The sequence below is a fragment of the Lissotriton helveticus genome, chromosome 6, assembly GCF_964261635.1.
Source record: "Lissotriton helveticus chromosome 6, aLisHel1.1, whole genome shotgun sequence".
NCBI classification, from domain to species: domain Eukaryota; kingdom Metazoa; phylum Chordata; class Amphibia; order Caudata; family Salamandridae; genus Lissotriton; species Lissotriton helveticus.
The window spans coordinates 771834147-771855551 of NC_136067.1; the positions used below are offsets into that span (position 1 = coordinate 771834147).

At 44.7% G+C, this 21405-nt stretch overlaps 1 protein-coding gene across 1 annotated transcript in view; it reads left to right on the forward strand.

Moving 5' to 3' along the window:
- MDN1 (midasin AAA ATPase 1) overlaps positions 1-21405 on the forward strand; it is a 2221312-nt gene that overhangs the window by 1082921 nt on the left and 1116986 nt on the right. The window contains exon 46 of the mRNA XM_078648266.1: positions 20596-20804. Within this exon, the coding sequence (XP_078504392.1) occupies positions 20596-20804 (209 nt within the window). The remainder of the gene's footprint in view (positions 1-20595; positions 20805-21405) is intronic.

The window sequence follows — 21405 nt, forward strand, 5'->3', positions numbered from 1 at the left end:
GTTCTGTCAATTGTTCCAATTGGTTCAGGATTTTTGTTTTTTGCATTTTCACTTGGTACTTCAGTATAGATTGGTGTGTCTCTGCTAAATGTCTTTATTTGGGTTTTCAGAGGTCTGAGTTCTATTGCATTGTTGCATAGTCTTTCTTGTTCTTCTGCAGGCGTTTCGAATGTGATGAGCCTCTTTGTTAGGACCTCTGTACTGGTAGCAAACCTTGGTGTTCTGCTACTTATTGGGAGTCCACTTGGCCTACTGTTTGTTATCGGCCACATGTTGTGGTTTTACCAGGTCGATGGATACAACTCGGTTCTCCTTTTTTCCAGCAAGTGGCGGTAGTACAACTGATCTTGTCCCGTTGACAGACAAGACAGGAACTGCTTTTCTGTAAGAAGGCCCAAATTCCTTCTTTACCGCGATCTTCTCCCTGACTAGATCCCCGACTTTTGGAATCCAGACAGGTCTTGCTGGGACAGGTGGTGATTCTTCAGTGGTCGTTGGCTGTTGTTTCAACTGTATGTTGCTCAGGTCTTTTCTTGTTTTGTTTAAGTCCTGCAAAATAGCCAAACGGTCTTTGACATCAAAGGTTTTTTCTATTACCACTGAAGTCTGACTATCAAGGTCAGAGATCAACATCCTAGTTCCGAATAATAATTCGTACGGACTGAATCCCTTCAGAGAATTTCTTGGCAAGTTATTTAGACTACGTTGGACACTTATTAGATGTTTGACCCACCCAGCTCCCGAACCTAATATCCTTTCTATTATAGATTGCTTTCTGCCTTGGTTTTTTCTTTACACCATCCCGTACCCTCAGGAAGGAAGTGAGAAGATTCCCGCTGGGCTGTGCTCATTTGGCCATGTTTCCCCCCAGGCTGGTATGCCTGAGTGAAAACAATGGTCAAACGTAACATGCTCTTAGCGTATATGCCATTTAGACTCGCAAATCTTTGTATAACAGTCCGGACGTCAGCCGAGTGCTGAGGATCTACATTATAAGTGGAAACTAGCCTGTATATGTTAATTTTAAGCCATTCTTTTTACTGGTAATATTATCTGCCTTGATACGACGAGGTATTAAACTGTTTCTCTCCTCACTGCGATCTCTGTTGCAGTTTGGGCAGTTTTTTACAAACATGGTGTAGTGCAGGCTCATGCCTGGCCACCAGTACCGTGATTGTAATTCTTCCAGAGAATTTTTCAGTTTGAGGTGTCTGAGACCCTCGCCCATGTGTGCGTCTGCGATTAACAAGCTTCTCCTGTCCATGTTTGGAATCACTCTATCCCCCACTCCAGGGATTCGAGCAAAAGGGACGGAGTTTGCATCGATTATGTATGTATAATTGAGTGGATAGTTGATCGGTAACGCTGAGCAGTCGCCTTTTGATGACGTTTTCACTGCCAGCATTGTTTCACCGTCAATGTATTTTAATGTACGCTTTTTTCGATCTACGGGAGCTGGTTTAGTGGCTGCCGCTGTGGCTGTTTCAGCCAATGAATTCCCCACAACGTGAACGCCATCACGCTGATGACTCAGTGAGTGTGTCACGTGAGTCTTTGGTAGTTCTTTTTTCAAAAGAGCTACTTGTTCCCAGAGCAGTTTCTGCTTTATTGGTGCATCTGTGTCATCTTTGTAACCGTTCTGAATCCATGTCTGCAAATCCTTGTTATATGCTTTGACGCAGTAATATGAATCTGACACTATAAGTGTCGGGAATTCGCGATCCGCATTATCTAGCGCCATTTTCAAAGCTATTATTTCAGTTTGTTTTTCTGAATTAGTTTCTACTGAGTGTGATTTTGTTAATAGAGGTCTTAGTTTACCTCCGCGCCACACTTCTTTTGTAATCTCACATGTGGGATTGTATGCTTGTTCTCCCCAAACGGAGGGTTGAGCATGTCCGTCTGTATAGATTACACAGGCGTAATGTCGTAGAGGCAGAATGTCGATTGGCAGAGGATACGTCTTTTCATATTTTAGATTTTTTAATTCTTCTAGTTCTTAAAAAATTGTCAACCAGGCTATACTTGATAATTCATATCCTTCGTATAGAATTTTTAGATGGGCAATTCTGGACTTTTTGAAGTTGAATTTGTAACCCTCTGCAGCGAACCCAAGTATTATGGTGTTCACCCTTTTCAAGTGAGTCTCCAAGTCATCATCTGTTAAGTAAATGTCATCGACATAAGATAACGCTTCATCATCATATAGTTGTAGTAATTCTGTTACTCTCGCTGAGAATACCCCCGGGCTGTTCTTGTACCCCTGGGCTAACCGACAGAATTGTTTTTGAGTGCCATTTACTGAGAATGCAGTTAAATATCTGCTCTCCGGTGCTATGTTTTGACAAAAGAATCCATTGGAGATGTCCAAGGTTGTTTTGTATTTTTTGCGCACTATATTATTCATTAGTGCAGCACTGTGTGAGTTTTGCACTGCAAAGGTTTTGCAACATGTGTTAAGGTGTCGGTAATCCAAAACTAGACGGTACGAATTGTCTGGTTTGGAGACCGGAAACAATGGATTGTTCATTTGTGAGGTGCAAGTTTCAATCACCCCCTGGTATTCTAGCTGATCTAGTATTTCATTTACCTGTTTTTTAGCTTCTTGCTTAATTGGGTACTGCCTTTGTGCAGTAGGTTGTGATTTTAACTGGATTTTGTGAGGAGGAGAATCCTCATCCCATCCTACATGATTTTTATATAAAGCAGGTGCTAAGGCCACTGCCCACTTTCTAGCAAGTGTGTATTTTTTATGAATCGGTATTTGATTCGAGAAGGCAGGCATAATTACTTCTTCGCCATGAGGGCATTTCCTGACAAACTCTGGTGGCCAGTCTTTTTCAGCTAGAAGGATGTCATAGCCTTTGGAGAGGTTATCCCAAAATAGTCCCCTTATTTTCCTAGTCTTATCTCCCTCTATACGTAATGTTATCTCGTATATTTTGTGGGGCTTGCTAACTCTGGTGTCTGCAGTTTCCACTTGAAGGTATTCATTCGTGTCCACTGTCTCCAGATGATTCATAAGGACTTTGCGAGCTATGCTCACCTCTGCTGCGCTGTCTAGCATTGTCTGAGCCCACTCTCCGTTTTTCAGTTGTGTCCTCAGTATTCTCGGCATTGTTAACTACCTTGATACTGGCTACCTTCTTTTTTGGAAATTGTAATTTCTTTTTTAGCTGAGCAGATTCCTTGTCTTTGGACTTGGCGTGCTCTTCTGATCGTCCTCTTCTTTCCGATTTCTGCGAGGAATTCTGAAAAGATTGAGAGGGACGTGTATCAATGTCTTTATCTATCAGGTTTTTTAATATTATCCCTATTTCTAAGGTTATATCTATTCCCAGAGGGGTCACTCTGCGGTGACCTCTGTCTTTGGTTTGGAGATTTCTCTCTTCGCCTCGGAGACCTTCCTCTGGACGGGAATTTCTTTTCTTTAGGATTGGATTGTTTGTTTCCATCCCAGTTCTTTTTTGGTGAATTATTATTATTAAAAAATATTTTTTCTGGACTTGTAGTCAGTTGCGGTTTTACTGGTATTCCACCTAGACTATCTCTGCCTAGTTCTTCATAGGATTTTTCTATGATTCTGGCAATTTCAGCTGGTTGGTCTGCTATATCTGTCTCTTTTAACCTCTGGCGGATCGCCACGTTTGCTGCTTCACCTTTTATGTTGGCTAGTAATATAGCCGAGACCTGCTTGAAGTCTTTTAGTAATTTCATACCAAGAGTTAAAGCAGGTTCTGGACCGTATTCATCTTGAATTTGTTTTAGCACATCTGGTATTACCGAAATGGATGGAACACCGTGCGTTTTTGTGTAGATGGAAGCAAAGACTGTACCCCAAGTGTCACAGTCCTCAATGTGTGGTGCGATTCCCATTGGGAGACATATAGTCAGAATCCTGTGTTTTTCCAGCGGGGTGGTGTCAGGAAACACCGCCTCTATTTGGGTGATTTTCTGTGCCAACCAGAATGGTATTTGTTCCCGTTTAGCTGGAACTTTACCTAGGCAGGATTGGATGTTCTGTGGTGTGATTTTATTTGTGTTCCCCTGGTGAGGGGTCAGCTGTGGAAGTTTAATCGCTGGCTGAATTGTTGAAGTCCGCATTACATACTGAACTAATTGTCTATGAATTTTTAGTAGTTGTTTTAGCTGTATTAACAGCTCTGCTGCAGGCATTCTTTCGATGTCTGGATGTGGTGTGTAACCGGCTAAGACCGGCCACGTTGCTCCTGGTCTTCCTAAAGGACCGAGCCTTGTAATGTGATTGTTATGTTTTAGGGCGCCATCAAATAAGAGCAAATGCTCTTGGAATTTGAGTGGTACTTCCACCTCCTCGAAAGGAGTGTACGTTTCAGGAGGTTCCTCTACTTTGTAATAGTGGAAGTACTTTGTTACAGCATTTGCTGCTGGAAAATGTATCCATGAATAGTATACCTCTGTCTGCCGATATTCGTGTGCCTCAATTACGAATATGACTGTGCCACCTCTAGGTGTCAGTCTATTTTCTATAAGTTTTAAGGTTATAGATCTCCTTTTAATGACCGGAATGAGTATTATATCCGCGTCTGCTGCTTGCATGGTAGCATCAGCATCTGCGAGTTCAGTTGCTAATCTAACTGCCTCTCTTTCATCATCACTCTCTGCCATTTTACAGACAGGATGGTATTATGTTTGTTTGCAGATCAGGTTTCTTTATGGAACAAAGATTAGATGTACAATATTTTGGAACTGTTTATCCTTCAACGTTGACTTGACCAAGAACCATACATAGGAGTTCCCTCCTGCGAGGTTTTGGAGGATATAACCTTTCACCCACTCCAGACGTCTTTGGAGTATTTGGGAAAAGGGGTCTGAGTGAGAAAGCACGACTGAGTTACTCTAAATGTCTTACGTTAGTTTTATCGCCCTTTCCAAACGCGTTGGGCGCCATGTAGTGTAGTTCCTATCTTCCCAATAGGCTCTGCGCATTGGAATAGTACCTACAGCAGTAAAGGCCTAGGCCAGACGTTAACTAGGTCTACTACTGTCGATACTAGACTTAATTTTTGGGTTTGCCAGCTAAGCTCAGAGTTCGCTAGAAACTTTCTCGAATGTTCAAGGAAGGATTAACTTCCCTGATTAGACAAGAAGGGATTTAGTTTCTGACAACCATAGAACATGACAACTTTGCTCTCCCCTAATCAAGAGTCAATCTCGAGAGTCGTGTGAGCACAAGGCAATTATTTTACTCAGTCAGTACGTGCATTCTTAGTCTCATCAGAATGTAGAGAAAAGGAAGAGACGGGCGTGTTCAATAAAAAGGTGTTATTTATTGATCAGTCTCTTTTCTCATACATGAGAAATGGATCGATATTATTGCAATACTTATAGTTAAGTAAAGTGCATACATTAAAAGCAATAGTATAAAATAATACTGTAAAAACATTGATATGGTTTCTGAGCCATGATTAAAATATATTTACATACACATATACATTTGACTAAACGTACTCAACTGGTGTTTCTAAATACGCCTACCCCGTGTACCTGACCTAAGTCTAATGCGTGGGCGGGAATAGAAAGTTACAGTTTAAGTTAAGTTTGTTTTTGCCAAGTGAATAACTAAAGAATTCTCTGTGAGGGGTTATTCAGTTCTGTACCTGGAATTTAGGATGAATGAGGAATGGTATCTCTTTCTCTGCTCTCGATATTCCAGGCTGCCTGCGAGGGCTGCCCGAAAGCGCCGGTGCTGGGTCTCTCGGCTTGAGATAGCAGCGCGTCTCTCAGCGCGTCAGGAAGGCGGGGCTGCGCCAGCGGGGTCTGCTTCTGCTCTCGGCTTCGGCAAGTATGGCTGCTCCGTCTTGTCACCACGCGTGTGTTTGCATAGGGCAAGGTCGGCAATATTTATACCTTAAAGGTGCCGAGATTGACGTAAGGATGGACATAGGTACGTCAATAAAGATGTCATACGACTTGCTCGTTAGCACATTCTTTTGCAAAAGTTCTCTGTGAAATCAAAACAATGGCCGCACGGATTATCCAGGTTGTCATAGGTTTGATTTGTTATGAGAACGTCGTATGCCTTATCAGGGGCTGGAGGAATGTCGCTTGTCTAATTAGATCTCAAGCGTTATGACCTAATCAGATAACACGTTCCTGTGCCGTAGTGTGACTGCGTCAGATAACGGTATCTGCATCATGGGGTTTTCTTGCCTCATGGGCTGACTGTTAGTTAACTTGATAGTTAGTTTAACCAGAATAGGGTCAGGAATAGGGGGACTGATTCAGAACCTATAGAAATACACGACAGGCCTAGGGACTGTCACAGGTGGTGACTTCTGTGGGTTTGGCGCATTTATGATTTATGTGCCAATGTGATTTCTGCGCAATTGTTATTGCTACACCTCTGAATGTTTTTATGCATCATGTGTTCTACTGTGCTGCACCTCTGAATGTGTTTTTATGCGTCATGTGCCTTGTTCTCACACCGCTGAATGTAGATTCTGCATCATGTGTTTTCCTTCCTTGCACCTCTGAATGTATGTTATACATCATGTGTTATGTGCTTATACCCCTACAGGTATTGTAATACTTAGGTGGTTGTTCTCCTAGTACAGGTGGTGCTAGTGAGGTCCTGGTTACCAGTGATTACTGGTTATGTGCTATTTCTTGCTACAGTGATTTTCTATGCTATGTTCTAAGTGCTATTTCTAAAAGTGTTACTTCTAAAAAGTGCTGATTCCTGACAGTGGTCCAGGTGGCCCTGTCTTGTACATATCCCCTGTAAATTCTGCCCGTGCCTGTTGGCACATTGTAAAGTGTGTGTTCTTATCTAATGTGTTTTAGTGTAATACAAAGGCTATTTTTATATAACCTTGTGTGGAGTTTCCTTTGTGGTGGGCCTTGGGTGTTGTTGCTGGGGTGCGTGCGCAAATACTTAACTCACATCGCCTCCAAGTTTAGCCTTGCTGCTTGCGCCACGTTACCTAGAGGGTGAGCAGGGGTTATCTTGGCGTGTAACTCCCTTGCCCTGACTTAGGAGTGGTGGTCTCTGGCTGACTTTGGCGCAAGCCCTGGCCAGCCAGGGATCCCATTTTCAACACATACTCTCCAGGCAGTGGTATTCCAAGGGCAAGGGCTGAGGTTGTCGATATTAAATTTTTACAACTCGGGGCCTGTAGATGGGAATTATGTAGTTATCCAGGAACTAGAGAGCAGATTAAATGAAGAAACCGAGCAAAGGAAAGGGGGTGCGGAACCAACTGTCCTGGTCATGGGTGACTTTAATTGCCACCTTTGCCCAAAACTTCTCCCCGTAAGCCCCGACTGGTCATCTTGCCCAATAGAAAGCGGACCACATTTTGAGCATAACAAGGAGGGAAAATTACTAATTAAGTTTAGACAATTATGCTCTTACGCACACAATAGACCTGGTGGTCCCGAAACAAGATGGTACTCTCACACCAACATTCAAGGGCAGAGGTTGCTCATCCATTATAGATTTTATGATAATATCTACTTTTGCAAAAGATCAGGTTAAAGAGGTGAGAACAGACTGGAGTCCCTTTAGTGACCACAATCCCCTAATTCTCAACATTTTGTATAATAGTCTCTCAATAAGGAGTGATCTGGCAGACATTGAGGTGCGGCCAACGGACCAGGGGAGACGATTAAGATGGTCAAAAATCAATGGCCAGGAATTCTATAGAACCTTAATAGAAAGAGGAAAAAATCGAATACATGTTTGTTTAGAACTGACAGTAGAGGGCAGTGAGGTGGTCTCAGCGTTCGAGTCCCTATCCAATGTGATTGATGGACTACTGAAAACTAAAGGTCCCACAAAAGAAATAACACAACCACGATGGTTTGATGCTAATTGCTCCCGGGCACTGAGGGATCTAAAACTCTGCCTTAAGACTCTCCCGAGAGACAAGCAGAAAGTAGCCCTCTGTAGACTTATTTACAAAACCCAGATCAAACAGAGGAAGACCACGCTGCAAAACGAAGTCTGGGCCGACCTGAGGGAAGCAGAGGAAAACAGGGACTATACTGAATTTTGGAAAATCATCAACAGGCCCTGTTTTCAAGACAGCAGTGCCCCGGTGATTAGTACTAACATACTCCCGGAGCAGCGGGTGACTCATTTTAAGGGCCTTTACAACCACCCCTGCGATACAGCTTTGGTAGAGGGTTGGGGCGGGGCACGGCCGACGGATCTAGAATTTTCATTACAAGAAATCACCGAGGCCATCCAAGGTCTGACTCGAAACAAGGCACCAGGGCCGATGGCACACCACCAGACCTTTACCTAAGTAACATTGAACTCTGGGCGCCCATTATGACTAGGGTGTTAAATGAAGCGATAAAATCTGGGCTCCCGCGATCCAGGTCTACAGCATTGATTGTCCCTATCTTTCAGAAGGGGAGTAGGGACAATCCTCAATGTTATAGACCAATATCGCTGATAGACGTGTCAGCCAAACTACTGGGTAGGGCGGTTTTAAACCGCCTCACCGCATGGACAGAAGAGCACCACACCCTAGTACAGTGGTTCCCAAACTTTTTTGACCCGTGGCTCCCTTGACCTAATTGGCAGTTGGCCGTGACTCCCCACCATTTTTTTACCCGCGCACCGGGGTGCCGCGGTGCACCCTTTGGGAACCACTGGTCTACATGAAGATCAAAGCCTAGACGTGATGAAGGATTCAGAGAGTAGCCATCACTATCATAAAACTTTATTTGCAACCACTCTGCCTTGCACCCTTCTCCCTTCTCCCCTCTGCCTTGCACACTTCTCCTCTCTGTCTTGCACCCTTCTCCCCTCTGCCTTGCACCCTTCTCCCCTCTGCCTTGCACCCTTCTCGGCCACCCCCCTTCACCCTTCCCACCCAATGGAGGGGGCTGCCACCTGGAACAATGGCACCATTTCAAAAGCATGATGGACTCCCCGTGTCTAAAAATGAATGTGTCCGTCTGGAACGTAAATGCCGCTAATGTAAAGCGCTCTGATGCCTTACGGTGGAGTTTGCGCTATATAAAACTGCAAACAAATACTTGGTAGGGGGACTTGTGCTGCTTTTGGGGAGCACTGAATCAGATGACGTAGTAAAATTACAAAGAGCACGCGCAAGAGGCGTTTCACATCAGCATAAATTCGTAAACAGTCTCTGACCCCGCACCCACCCACGCAACGCTCTCCACCAGGCCGCTGACCCTCTACCCACCCAACGCTCTCCACCAGGCCCCTGACCCCGCACCCACCCACCCACCTAACACTCTCCACCAGGCCTCTGACCCTGCCTGCTTCTACGTGGGATAAAGGCGATCCTATGGACTCCCCAGACATCCCCTTGTGGAAAACCAACATTAACGGCTAAATTACAACAAAAATGAAAATGAAGTAACAATTTATTCTTAACAAAATGCTCTCTTGCAGACTCTGTGAACATGGGAAAATGTGTAGTCCCTACTTGTGAGATGTCTTTTCACTACATGCATTCCCCCACTGAGGCAGTAAAAATAAAATAAAAAGTGTGAAATATCGAATAGGCAGAGTGGGGACACATGGGATACTGGAATCAGTCAACAAAACAACAAACCCTCCTTAACCAGTTCCAAAGGAACGTAAATGCGCTTTTGAAGACCTGTAAAAACGTATGTGTTAAGACGCCAGAAACAGCAGCTCGAGCTGCAGCAGCCTGGGCTCAGACACAGGCCAGAGGACGGAGGAGAGATGGGAGAGGCAGGGGTGTTAAATTCCTTTAGCCCCTACAAGCGTGCAGCCTGATCACAGGTATCAGGATGCAGTTACAAGGTCATCATTATGCATAGCGCTTTCGCGCGCTAATGGTCCTGTTAATCACAGAGGAGAATTTCCTTTGTCCCTTTGTCCCCCCCACTCTTGTCCCCCGTGTGCACTCCAAACTCTGGGGGGGATCCCAAGACTGCGGGGCAATGTCTGGCATGTGTGAGGCTTTCTCTGGCAATCACTCATTGAATACACATCCTGCGCCGCGGCGCCCCTGGCTTCTAATCACGGCGCACCGGGGTGCCGCGGCGCACACTTTGGGAACCACTGCCCTAGTAGATACCCAATATGGATTTAGATCGGGTAAATCAACCAGCGATCAATGTCTCAACCTCTACCTATTAGTTGTCAAATACACAAAGGCTAGCAACGGAACAGTTTACATGGGATTTATGGACCTGGCTGCGGCCTTTGATAACGTAAATAGGAATAAACTCTGGGCCCTGATGAGTAACTTGGGAATTGATCCTGGACTTATAAACATTCTAAAAGAACTACATTGGAACACTACTGCTAAGGTCCGCTATAGCGCCGGGGGGGGCGGTAATACCGATCCCTTCCCGTGCACTAGCAGAGTGAGGCAGGGGTGTATCCTTGCTCCCTTTTTAATCTCACTGTACATAAATGACCTAGAAAGAACATTGGTTGCTCTGGAAACTGACTGCCCCAAAGCAGGATCGCGTCATATACCGGTACTGTTGTACGCGGATGACGCGGTCCTGCTTGCACGAACAGCACTGAGTTTGCAACATCTTGTTGATGGATTTGTGAAGTTCATGGACAACTTAGATCTTTCCGTGAACTTGAGCAAATCCTTTGTAATGGTGGCGGGCAAAAAAAACCCCAAGAAATATGTATTTAAAATAGGGCCCACATTTTGGAAACCGTAACCACCTTCTCATACCTGGGTCTTCTATTCGATGGGGAGATCAAGTTTGATTTCTTAATTGAGGAAAGGTGTAGAAAACTGGTCTCTGCAAACGGTGCTATATTAAACTTTGCCCGCAGGCTGGGTCGCTGGTCACCAGAACAAGTAATGAATTTATACAGAGCGGTAAGCACAGCAAAGGCTATGTACGGGGCAGAGGTCTGGGGTTTTAGGGATGTAAGACAATTACAAGTAGAGGAAAATAAATCTTGAAGACACCACAGAGTATCCCAGCAGGAATTGCACACACTGAGCTTGGGATCCCATATATCACCGACCAGGTTAAGGTGAGACCTATCTTGACTTGGCTCCGAATCTGGGTAAATCCGGAAGCGGAGCTAAGCAGGATAATAGCCAAAGACTGTTTACAAAAAGATAAGTGCCTTCAAATCCCATGGTTAAATTATGTCACGGACACACTATGGAGCATAGATCACCAGATACTGTTCAGGGATCCGACCTTGATTGACACCTCCTGTAAATATCGGATCAAAAAATTGTTATTAGAAAAATATGATCTGGGCAGACAAAATTCTGACTTACTAAAAACATCAGTAGTTGCACACCGCTTAGTAAGTAACGGGGAGGTTATGGAACCCTATTTATTTTTGATGTATAATCAGCAAGATAGATTTTTAATGTGCCGTTTTAGGCTCAATTTGTTACCTAATATTTTAGCTTATCCGCCTGGTTTTACTTTAACAATTGAGCAGAAGGGTGCCTGCGGCTGCGACAATAGGTCTCCGCAGGACACCCTTCATTTTGTACTTTTATGTTCCTTTTATCGAATCCCTCGTCGTAGATTCCTTGTAGACATTTTTAAAGAGCTAAAATTTCGCCATGCCAAAACTGCATTACTGTTTTTGCAAAGAGCAACTGATATGCGCACCCTATGCTCTATTATGAGGTTTTTAAAAGTTGCAGTAAAATTAAGAAACACGAGAGGTTGAGCTATGATGTACATAATATCATATTTTTTAACTGTATAAACTTTGTTTTTAATGTTTCATGGTTCAGAAATGTAATTGATGAATTTGTATAATGAATTTTTATGATCGTTTTTAATCATCGAAATAAAGTTTTACTGAACTGAAGTGACCTCCTAGAGCCACAGAAACCTCCTCCTGAAGTGTTTCTATCTCAGTGGGCCGAGTGGACAACCATATGGTGCACCGGGCAGATACGATCGGTGCCTGAAGATGAGGGGGCGGGGGTGGCTCCTCCTCTCCAAGGGAGATTATAGCTGGTTGTCAAAGGACTAAACAGTCCTCTTAAGTGTTGGGGAAGATGCACAGCTGTAGTTCGAGCCTTTGCATTTGTTGAGAAGTACGCTGCAAGGCAGAGTTTGGCGTCTGTTTCGGTACCAGTTCAGTGGTTCTGACTGTGTCATGTCTTCTTTGTCCTTAAGTTCCAAGGAAGCCGAATCTGAGGACCTGCTGTCTGGGGGATCCCTAAATACTCAACTTAGGGGCCTTTAGGGGAATATATGGTAGTAGCCAATGGGCTACCTGCCACTGTAGCGACTACGCCCCCAATATGCTGACTTCCTGTTGGGGAGTGGGCATTATCCTTAGCCAGAAGTCCCTATTTCACCACAAATCCAGATGGTGAAACACTTATTTTGCTGTTCCTTTGAGGTAGCCTTCCTTAGGGTTGTGACTAGACTATGAGGGAAACACGCCTCCTGAATATCCAATTTCCCTTCGGCTCTGGTGCCAAATGGGCCCCAGGTCTGGTGAGTAAGCCAGAGTTGCATGTCAAAGGCAGGAAAGGCTTTGAAGCCTCTGACCTTGATATGCTAAATCGCTTTCCATGCTAATGGAGGTGGTGAGCACACCTTCTGCAGAGCAGGCATTGTTGCAGGGGGCTAGAAACCAGCCTCTGGTGGCAGGTTGGAAATACCAGTCAGTCAACACACCTAGAGACAACTGTGGCTTCCGAGTGCACCTCCAAGTTGCACTCAGGTGCACTTCTTAATACATCTGGTACTGGCTTCAGTACAGATTTATTAAGACGAGGTGAAGTCATTATGTAGCTGTGTGACTTTTAATGACCAGTGCATAGTACATACCTTTAAAATGGCTTCCTGATCGCTTGCAATACCTAGCTATGAAACTAGGCATCACTGGGGCATATCTGCTCATGCCCTCACATGTACTATAGTGCACCGTGCCTTAGGGCCTACTGTAGAGGAGACTTGCATATAGTACATGTAGTGTACTTTGGCATTGCACTATGGCATTGCACACAGGGAGTTGGAAGTGTCATGATTGCAGAATAGCTTGCACCATTTGGCACATCCTGCAATGGCAGTCTGCATGCAGTTTGTGTATGAGCCCCTTTGGGTGGCATAATAAATGCTGCAGCTCTTAGGGACCCTCTTTAGTACTCATGCCCTGGGTACCGGGGGTACCATTTACAAGAGTCCTACATGGGGGGGCTAAAGTCCTTGCCAATGGGGTTACAATCAACATTTGTATTGTTACTAGTCACAGTCACATGATTGCCCCCCTCCCTCCTTCTTCCTGTAGTGCGCCCTGGTTTGTTTCCCAGCTCCCCATGACTTTTACAAAGTTGTCATGAAAATGTGTGCTAGTTGCAGTGTGCAGCTTTTGCAAAGTTGCCACTTTGTTCCTTTTAGTCCCCTTTGACTATACTGGTTGCATATAGGGTCCTGTCACTGAGACACGTTTCTGCCTTTCTGGGGAGATGTGCTAACGACTCACAGGAAAGGATCCAATGGGGGCCTGCTTTGGAAGGAGGTGTCACCTCACCCCTGTAGGAAGCCATTTGGCATTGGGACAGGAGAGGGGAAACCAGTTGCCAAACCGCTTTTCCAGGGGCTTGTAGCCCCCTTGGTAGCCACACATGTGGGCGGGGCTAGGGAGCTCCACATGCTGGGAGAGAGGTACTGCCATGTTGGAAGTGGGCAGAATGGTGCATCCAGGGATGCCCAAATGCCAAACTTCGCTGGAAGTGGTCAGCTGGTGGGTGGGAACCCGCTAGCCCATTGGCTACCAAATACCTTCTGCCCTGAAGGCATTTAATGAGCTTAAGTAGGGTACCCTGGCACTCTGAACTCGGGTCTCTACTGGACTGGAAGGAGGACTGAAGAAGGACTGGCCTGCTTCACTGTGGAACTGGCAGAGAGGCTGCACCTGCGTGGACTCCACCTGCTGAACCTGGTGGCTAGCAAAGGAGAGGGACTCTCTGCTGTGTCCTGCTCAAGGCTAAGTAGTCTGTAGAGCCCAGTCAAAGCCAAGAGACTCCAAGAGTAAGTGAGCTGCCGCCCGTTTACAGCACAGGGCACAACAGCTGAGGAGCTTGCTGGGGCAAGTTGGTAGCCGAACGTCTGCAGCCCACCTCCAACAGACGCAGTGCAGTACCAGTGATCAGATCCTGTCACACAAAGTTGCACCCAGGTTCGCGGAACCTGGAGGTGTCGTCGAAAGTCGGCTGGGTCCACCAAAGGATGAGTTATCAACCCAGGATTTATTGGGCCATGATTGCGATACTGGAAGACTTGTATTCAAGTGGAGACTTGACTTCTGCTACTAACAAGAGGACTTTGAGGGTTGTTAACCCTGTGACCAGTACCACCTCATCCCCTTCGGGGACCGAGGAGTAGTCACAGCAAGCCCCTTATCGACCTAATCGCATCCACGGCATCCTTTGAGCATCTTCATCATCCTTCATCCCTTGCATCAAGACTAGATCTGTAGGAAAGCCATGCAAATGTTAAAAGGGCCCGGAACGGACTAGAGACTGCTTCACCTGCTGACTGCTACCCACTGGAGTTGGTCCCCTAAAGTGATATGAGTGACAGCATTACACCTAGTCCAAACTTTTTAGTTAAAAAAGTTTCTAAGTGTCAAATTTGCTGAATTTGCCAGTACTTGTTTGCGGTTGAGTGAAATGGTTTGAGTTACTATACCTTGTAAATTCTGCATCTCCAGAAGTCGGCTGTGGAGCTTTTTCCTTGTGTTGTCTAAAAATACATGAAAATACAGTCTATTTTTATAAACCGGTGTCGGATTTCGTTGTCTTGTTTTGTTGATGATGTTTACATGCTTTACACTTGTACCTTTGTGTAAGCCTTGCTGCACAGAGCCACAGCTATCCAGGATTGATCTGAAGGTTTGACAAACAAAACCTAAAGCTTCTAAAGTGGACGATAAGTGTATTGCATGCACAATGAGGCCGCATAAAAGTGTACACTGGCAGGAACCGGAAGCACAGATGTTGCTGAGGAGTCGCACAACTGTGACAAAACACAGGTCATGAACCTTTCCTCGCGTAAACTGAACAGTGATGAGACGAGGGCTAGGCTTTGTTCCTATGCCTAAGGAATAACCTTTTTGCCTCAACCTTGAATTACAACAGTTTTTCCGCAAAATCAGACTGTGTGCCTCAATACAAGACAAACCACCCCCTACGACAGATGACTCAGGGTTACGCAACCGGTCCAAATTTACTCATCCATCGTCCACAATGCCTTCGAAAATACGGTTCTGAAGGAGTTGGATAGGTCTACCATACGTCCTCCTTTCCACAACTTATCCAACCAAGAAAAGAAACTCATATGAGGAATAACGGAGGACGACACAATTGTCATAAAGCCAGCTGATAAAGGTGGGGCCATTGTCCTCCAGGATCTCTCGACCGACGACAAATGTCTACGGCAACTACAGAACACCCACTATTATTTTCCAATTGGCATTATTCCACGGCTAGCCTAACTACCAGAATCCAACTGCTCATTTCTGGAGCAGACGAAAGGATCATGAAAAATGTGGCTGATTTCCTGCATAACACCCACTCCAGGATTCCTTACTTTAACACTCTTCCCAAGATCCACAAAGGTGTCACTTTGACACCAGGCTGACCCATTGTCTCAGGGATCGGCCCGCTCCTCGAGTACACTTTTTGATAATTTTCTGAGACCCATTGTGATGAAGACTCCTACCTACCTGAAGGAAACTACAGAGGTGTTGAACCTCATACAGAGCTTCACGGAGCCTTAGAATATCGATCTCTTGGTCACTTTAGATGTCAAAGCCATGTACACTAACAATCCTCAGGAAGCAAGGTAAAAGTGCTGGAGGCTATCCTCATGACAGAGACACCTTGTTCATCCAAAACACCCCCAGCTTCATCCTGGAATGTGCTGCCTTAGCTCTCTATGAGAATATTTTTCAATTCAAAGGACAACGTTACCATCAGGTGCAGGGCACTATCATGGGGAGCACCTTTGTTCCGAGCCTGGCCTGCATTTACTTGTCGGCATTTCAAGGTGACCATATCCTCGTTGGAGAAAATCCCTATTTAAGAACATACTTACCTGGTGCAAATACATAGATGATGTGCTTGTCTTCTGGTGAGGAGATGTCAATATCTGTGCTGAATTCTGTGGTTGGATTAACACACTCAACCTCTTTCTGAAGTTCACCAGCACTGTTTCAGATCAATTTATACCCTTTCGGGACCTTCTCATTTCCAGAGGAAGGTTACTAACAACCAACTACAGAAAGCCCACTGATAGGAACAGCCTGTTAATTTATGAACCATGAACCGAAGACTGTACGGGACAAACTCCCAGTGGGCCAGTTCCTTCGCCTCATTGTAACTAACACCTTGAAAGAATATGAACTACAAGCTTCTACCCTGAGATCCAACTTGGTAGATCGCCACTACCCTCCATAAGATCATACAAAAGAGCGAAGAATAACCATTGAGACAGCCTCCCGGAAAACAAAGAAAAATCATCAATGGACGAGCTTACATGTCGCAACCTTCACCCAATTATGAAATAACATTCAGAAAATATTTTTTTTTAAATAGGGCTATTTTGAACACACAGACTTTAGAGGTGGGCAATGCACCCCTCTTTGCATGCAAACGCACAGACAACTTGCGAGACATACTTGTCCACACTTGACCGAGTTCACCGAAGGAACGCCAGATCACACTTTGGGTAATCCCCCATGTACAGGGGCACTATCCCTGTAGGTTGTGCATAGTTTGTCCCCTTACACAAACTACCAAGACAATTGCCATTGGTCTGCAGCACACATGGTAGCCAAGGCACCATACCAATTGTAACATGAAAAATTGCATATACCTGATTACATGCTCCTGCAGTAATCTTTAAACACGCATTACCGGACACCGCAATACAATACGCTCTAAGAGGACCAGCATTAAGATGTGCTCCGATTTTCTTGAGTCCAACAACTCAGCGGATAATCTGAAGTGGACAATAATTGAGGCAAATAAAGGGAATACTAGGTCTCTTTTTTCAAGAGTACAGCGGTGGGTGTTTTGCCTCAAAATACCTATCCATGGGCTGAACGATGACATCCCATGGTCTAAGTGCACTATGTAATCAACCCCTTTCAGACTGCACCAATATATACTTAGAATGATACACAAACATATCCGTAAATCAACCCTTCAAGCTTTTAGAGTAACTTCACTAGCTCCATCCTTACTCGCCATTATGGTGGAAATAATTAACCAATCTATCAGTGTAGCAATTGAAACATGCACATTTTATCGAAGAGAAGACTTGATGTCACATCAGTGATAAAAATACTACTTTGAGAAAAACAAATTGTAGAGTCTGAGCCCAACACTAGATGACAGGAGTTTGCTTAGCATGTGAATCTGCAGCAGTACGCGCTACTAAAAAAGGTGCTTACAAGGTAGGTAACATATTCGTTTTCTGAAGTGGACTCTTGTACCTGTTGAAATGATCCCAAGTTAGTTTCGGCAATACTGTGACCTCCAGTTTCTCTTGATAGATCGGAGTCCGAGAGGTCATTGGAGTGTAAAATAGAAATGTCAGAGCGCATTGGTGTTGCCTGTATGTGGTTCTGTGCTGTCACTTGTTGGGCGCTGTTAGGCCACCAGAGATTCTGACTGTGCCTTCTACAGGCACTCCGGAGCAGTTGCTGTTGAAAATACATACCCTCTCTGGCACCTGCAACTATTCTAAAAGTGAGATTTCTGTATTACAACATTGTATCCACCAGAAAAAGTGTGACTGAAGGTAATGAGTGCAGATTTCCTGGGATTAGTATGTCTTGTATCCTTGCAGTCACAGTGCAACACCTCTTATAGACCGGTAATCTCTCCTGCTCTCTACGGGTCATCAGCTAAACCGCATGCAGGAATTCAGACTTTGGCTCGATCTAGAGAGCATGCAGCATCTGGAGCGCAGAGATTGAGCCATTGGCAAATTTGCTCCTCACAGCTCACTGTACCTAGGTGACCCGACATCAACAAAAGACGATTGAAAAGAGCTGCATTTCATGATGTAGATAGAAATTTCCAGTAACAAATGGAATGTGGCAACACAACACCCACCCGTCTGGTACAACTGGTGTCTGGTTTGAAGGTAGCCTGTATGAAGGAGAACTATTGTGTTCTGCAGCAAGCACACCACTTCCATCTCTTCCTAAGAGAGTTCCCATATCTTGGGAATTAACGTACCCTATGTGGGGTAGTGGTGGCTGTTACATAGGTTGCGCTCTGCTAAGGAGCTCTTGTCGCCTTCGGGTCCCCGTTCTCCATGGTGTTTATGTATGTTCCTTTGCTTCTTGAGATCGTGTGCGCGGCCCCTCGTAGTGGTGTGCCCGGGCTTTCCCTCATCCCCCCTGCTCCTGTTCTGAGGGCTGGGATGATTTTTTGTTCTCCCTTGTCAGGCGCCGCCTGCCCGGCCTTCCTGGGGCCCCGGGTTGTTCTTCTTGCTTCTGGCGGCTTTTGACTGTCGGTGCCTTTCCGGCTAGCATGTCGCCCTCCATTTGGGGTGGGTTTGCCTTCTTTTCCCTCGTTTCCTTGGGGCCTCTAGGCTTCTTCTCCTCTTCCTGTCTTGGCATTGGATGGAAGATATGTTGCCTTGTAGGGGAGTGGGGTGCTCATCCTTCCGGGCCTTGCCCTTGGTTCCTCTGCTGTGAGTGTACGGCCCTCTACAGCCTCTTTCTCCCTCCTCCATCTCCTGGGGGTCGGTGATGTTTTGCTTGTTGGGTTCCTCCTGCCTGCCCGAGTCGAGGTTTTACCTGCCCTGCAGATCTGGTCCCCTGTGGGACCTTCGGTTCTGTTCAGGCTGGTGGGGTCCTTTCGCAGACCCTCCTTCCCCGTGGGTATTGCTAGGGTATCTATTCTACGTGAAGGAATCTGCGGCTAGTAGTCTATCAGATGTACGAGTTACTTACCTTCGGTAACGATGTATCTGGTAGAGACGATTGTAGCCGCAGATTCCTTCACGGCTCGCCCTTCCTCCCCGTTCTGCGAGGACCCTTGGGTTGCTCTTTTCCAATTTTCCTGCTCTTCGGCCACTGTTCCCATGCTCCCACAGTTTATCTGGTGGCTCCGCGTTGTGGTTCGGAAAAGTTCTCTGAAGAAAATTGACGTAGGCGCGCCGGCGCGGGTCTTATGTGACCTCGCTGACGTCATGTACGCGAGCGACGCGCAGGGATGCTGTGGCAAAAAGTTTCCGGATCCAGTCTCATGCCTGGGGATAATTCTACGTGAAGAAATCTGCGGCTAGAATAGTCTCTACCAGATACATCGTTACCGAAGGTAAGTAACTTGTACATTGCAGTAAAGCCTGCCTTCTTTGCTTTGGAGACAGTGAGAAAAAAGTAGCAAATAAGGATTTCATACTGTATAGATTACATATAAGAGGTTAAGAATTGAGTATCACCATGTGATGCTTGAGTGTACTTTTCAGATGTAAAATATTGCCTTTTGCATTTGAATGGTAGCACTTCCTGTAAGGTGGAATGATTTACTAAACAGCTAATAGAATAAGGAAAGTGAGTAATACTCGGTTTGGTGGAGACAAAGCCCACCCTGACTTGTCCGCAATTCTTCACACCGCACCTAAAATGGTAGAACATTAGAGCTCAGTGTCTCATCTAGGTGTTACATTTCACCATTCAAGATGTGTGAAGATGGTTTATTTTTATGTCTATTTTCCACTACATGTGTATAGATGTCTACAATAAATATGTAAACAAATGTAATTGAGTAAATTCAGATCTTAGTACATATGGTGTACTTAACAATATAATCAGTGTAGTATAGGCAGAAACGTTCTTGTTAAAACAAACAAGCTTGTTAAAATTAAATCATATCTTGGGTCTCAATTTTTCTTTTGGCAACTGAAAAAAGTCCAAAAATGATTTTGCCCAAAGATGGCACAATGAATTTAACTACTGTTACTATTAAAATGAATAGAATATGTTTCTGAAAGTGTGATTTACAGTTAATGTACTATGTAATCCTTGTGTGATTTATTTATTTATTTATTTTTTTTTTTCTGGTCTCGGTAGGCCTTAATGCTGAAGTGCAACCTTGAACTGTTATGTATACATTCACAATCATTGATTCTTTATTTTACTATTTCTGTCCATTTATGACCTCAATGTGTACTTAAGTTCTCCAAAAAATCAGAGTAATAGACTAATTAATGTCTGAAAACGGTAATTGCCTTTTTTATGAAAATACTACCTCTGCTGGAATTTTCAAGATCACCAATAGTTGTTACTGCCGTAGCTATTAGTGCATCCGGTAACCTAGTATGGCACCCTTTGTTTGTGCTACTCCCATCAGCTACCCATGCTATCGCCCCTTTGTTCTCATGCAGTACATATTGGCAGAAAGAGCTGGATGGGGCTGGGAGTGAGCATGTACTTTATAATTAATTCCTTAGTCGCCCACTAACTCTTTTGATGTTTTTGTATTGCATGTTCTGTTGTGTAGCAGTTTCCTGGTTCATATTCTAGATTGCAAATGTGCTTATGCTGGCATGGTGTCTGTGTGCACATTGTGTCCTGTGAGTGATTTGTATCTTGTTTTAAATGGTATCCAACAGGTTGTTCCTTTCCATGGATCCTGCCCATGGTGAGATATCCAGAGCAATGAGAAATCGTGGAATTGAGATTTACATTCCTGGGGATAATGATGACAACGAGTTGGACCAGTTTGATTTGAAGTTGCTACTGCATGGATTTGGCCTGGTTGGGGATGCAGTGTGTGATAAACTGATGGCAGTGCACAAGGAAATCAAAGACACTGTAGTAGGTAAGCAATGTACCTGAGAGCAGTGCCCCATTAAGGTTTTAATTTCGAATTCCTAATAATACTTTGAATTGTTTTGCAACTTATTAAATTAAAAACAGTTGCATTGAATTCTCGCTTCACTTCAGTGCTGCAAGTGGGAACACTCACTATTGAAGTGCACATTACAAAGAAGTGTCTATGCACCCTCTTCTTATTGATGGTACTTATTTTGTCTGTGTGCCTGCGATTCCAACATTCAGTTTAATTCCTAGACATGCACCAATCTGTTTGAAGACAATGATTGTGATATGTTGTGAAGTACTGCAAATGCCTCTAGTTTCATCTGATCAGTACAATATTGTTCGAGGCATGTGGGCTGCTGAATTCATATCTATAGCATAGATCGCCGCCTAGTGTTGGGTCCGGATGATTGCACATTGTTGTCCTGGAAGAGTCTTCGAAGTATCACGAGATAGGTGGTTCTTCCCTTGGACTACAGTGTGCATGGGCATCGACTCCATCCTCAGATTGTTTTTTTCCGCCATTGGGTTCGGATGTAATTTCGTTATCTCCAGTTCGGACTCAACATAAACTTTTTCGAGGCCAAAAGGCCTTTTTCGTA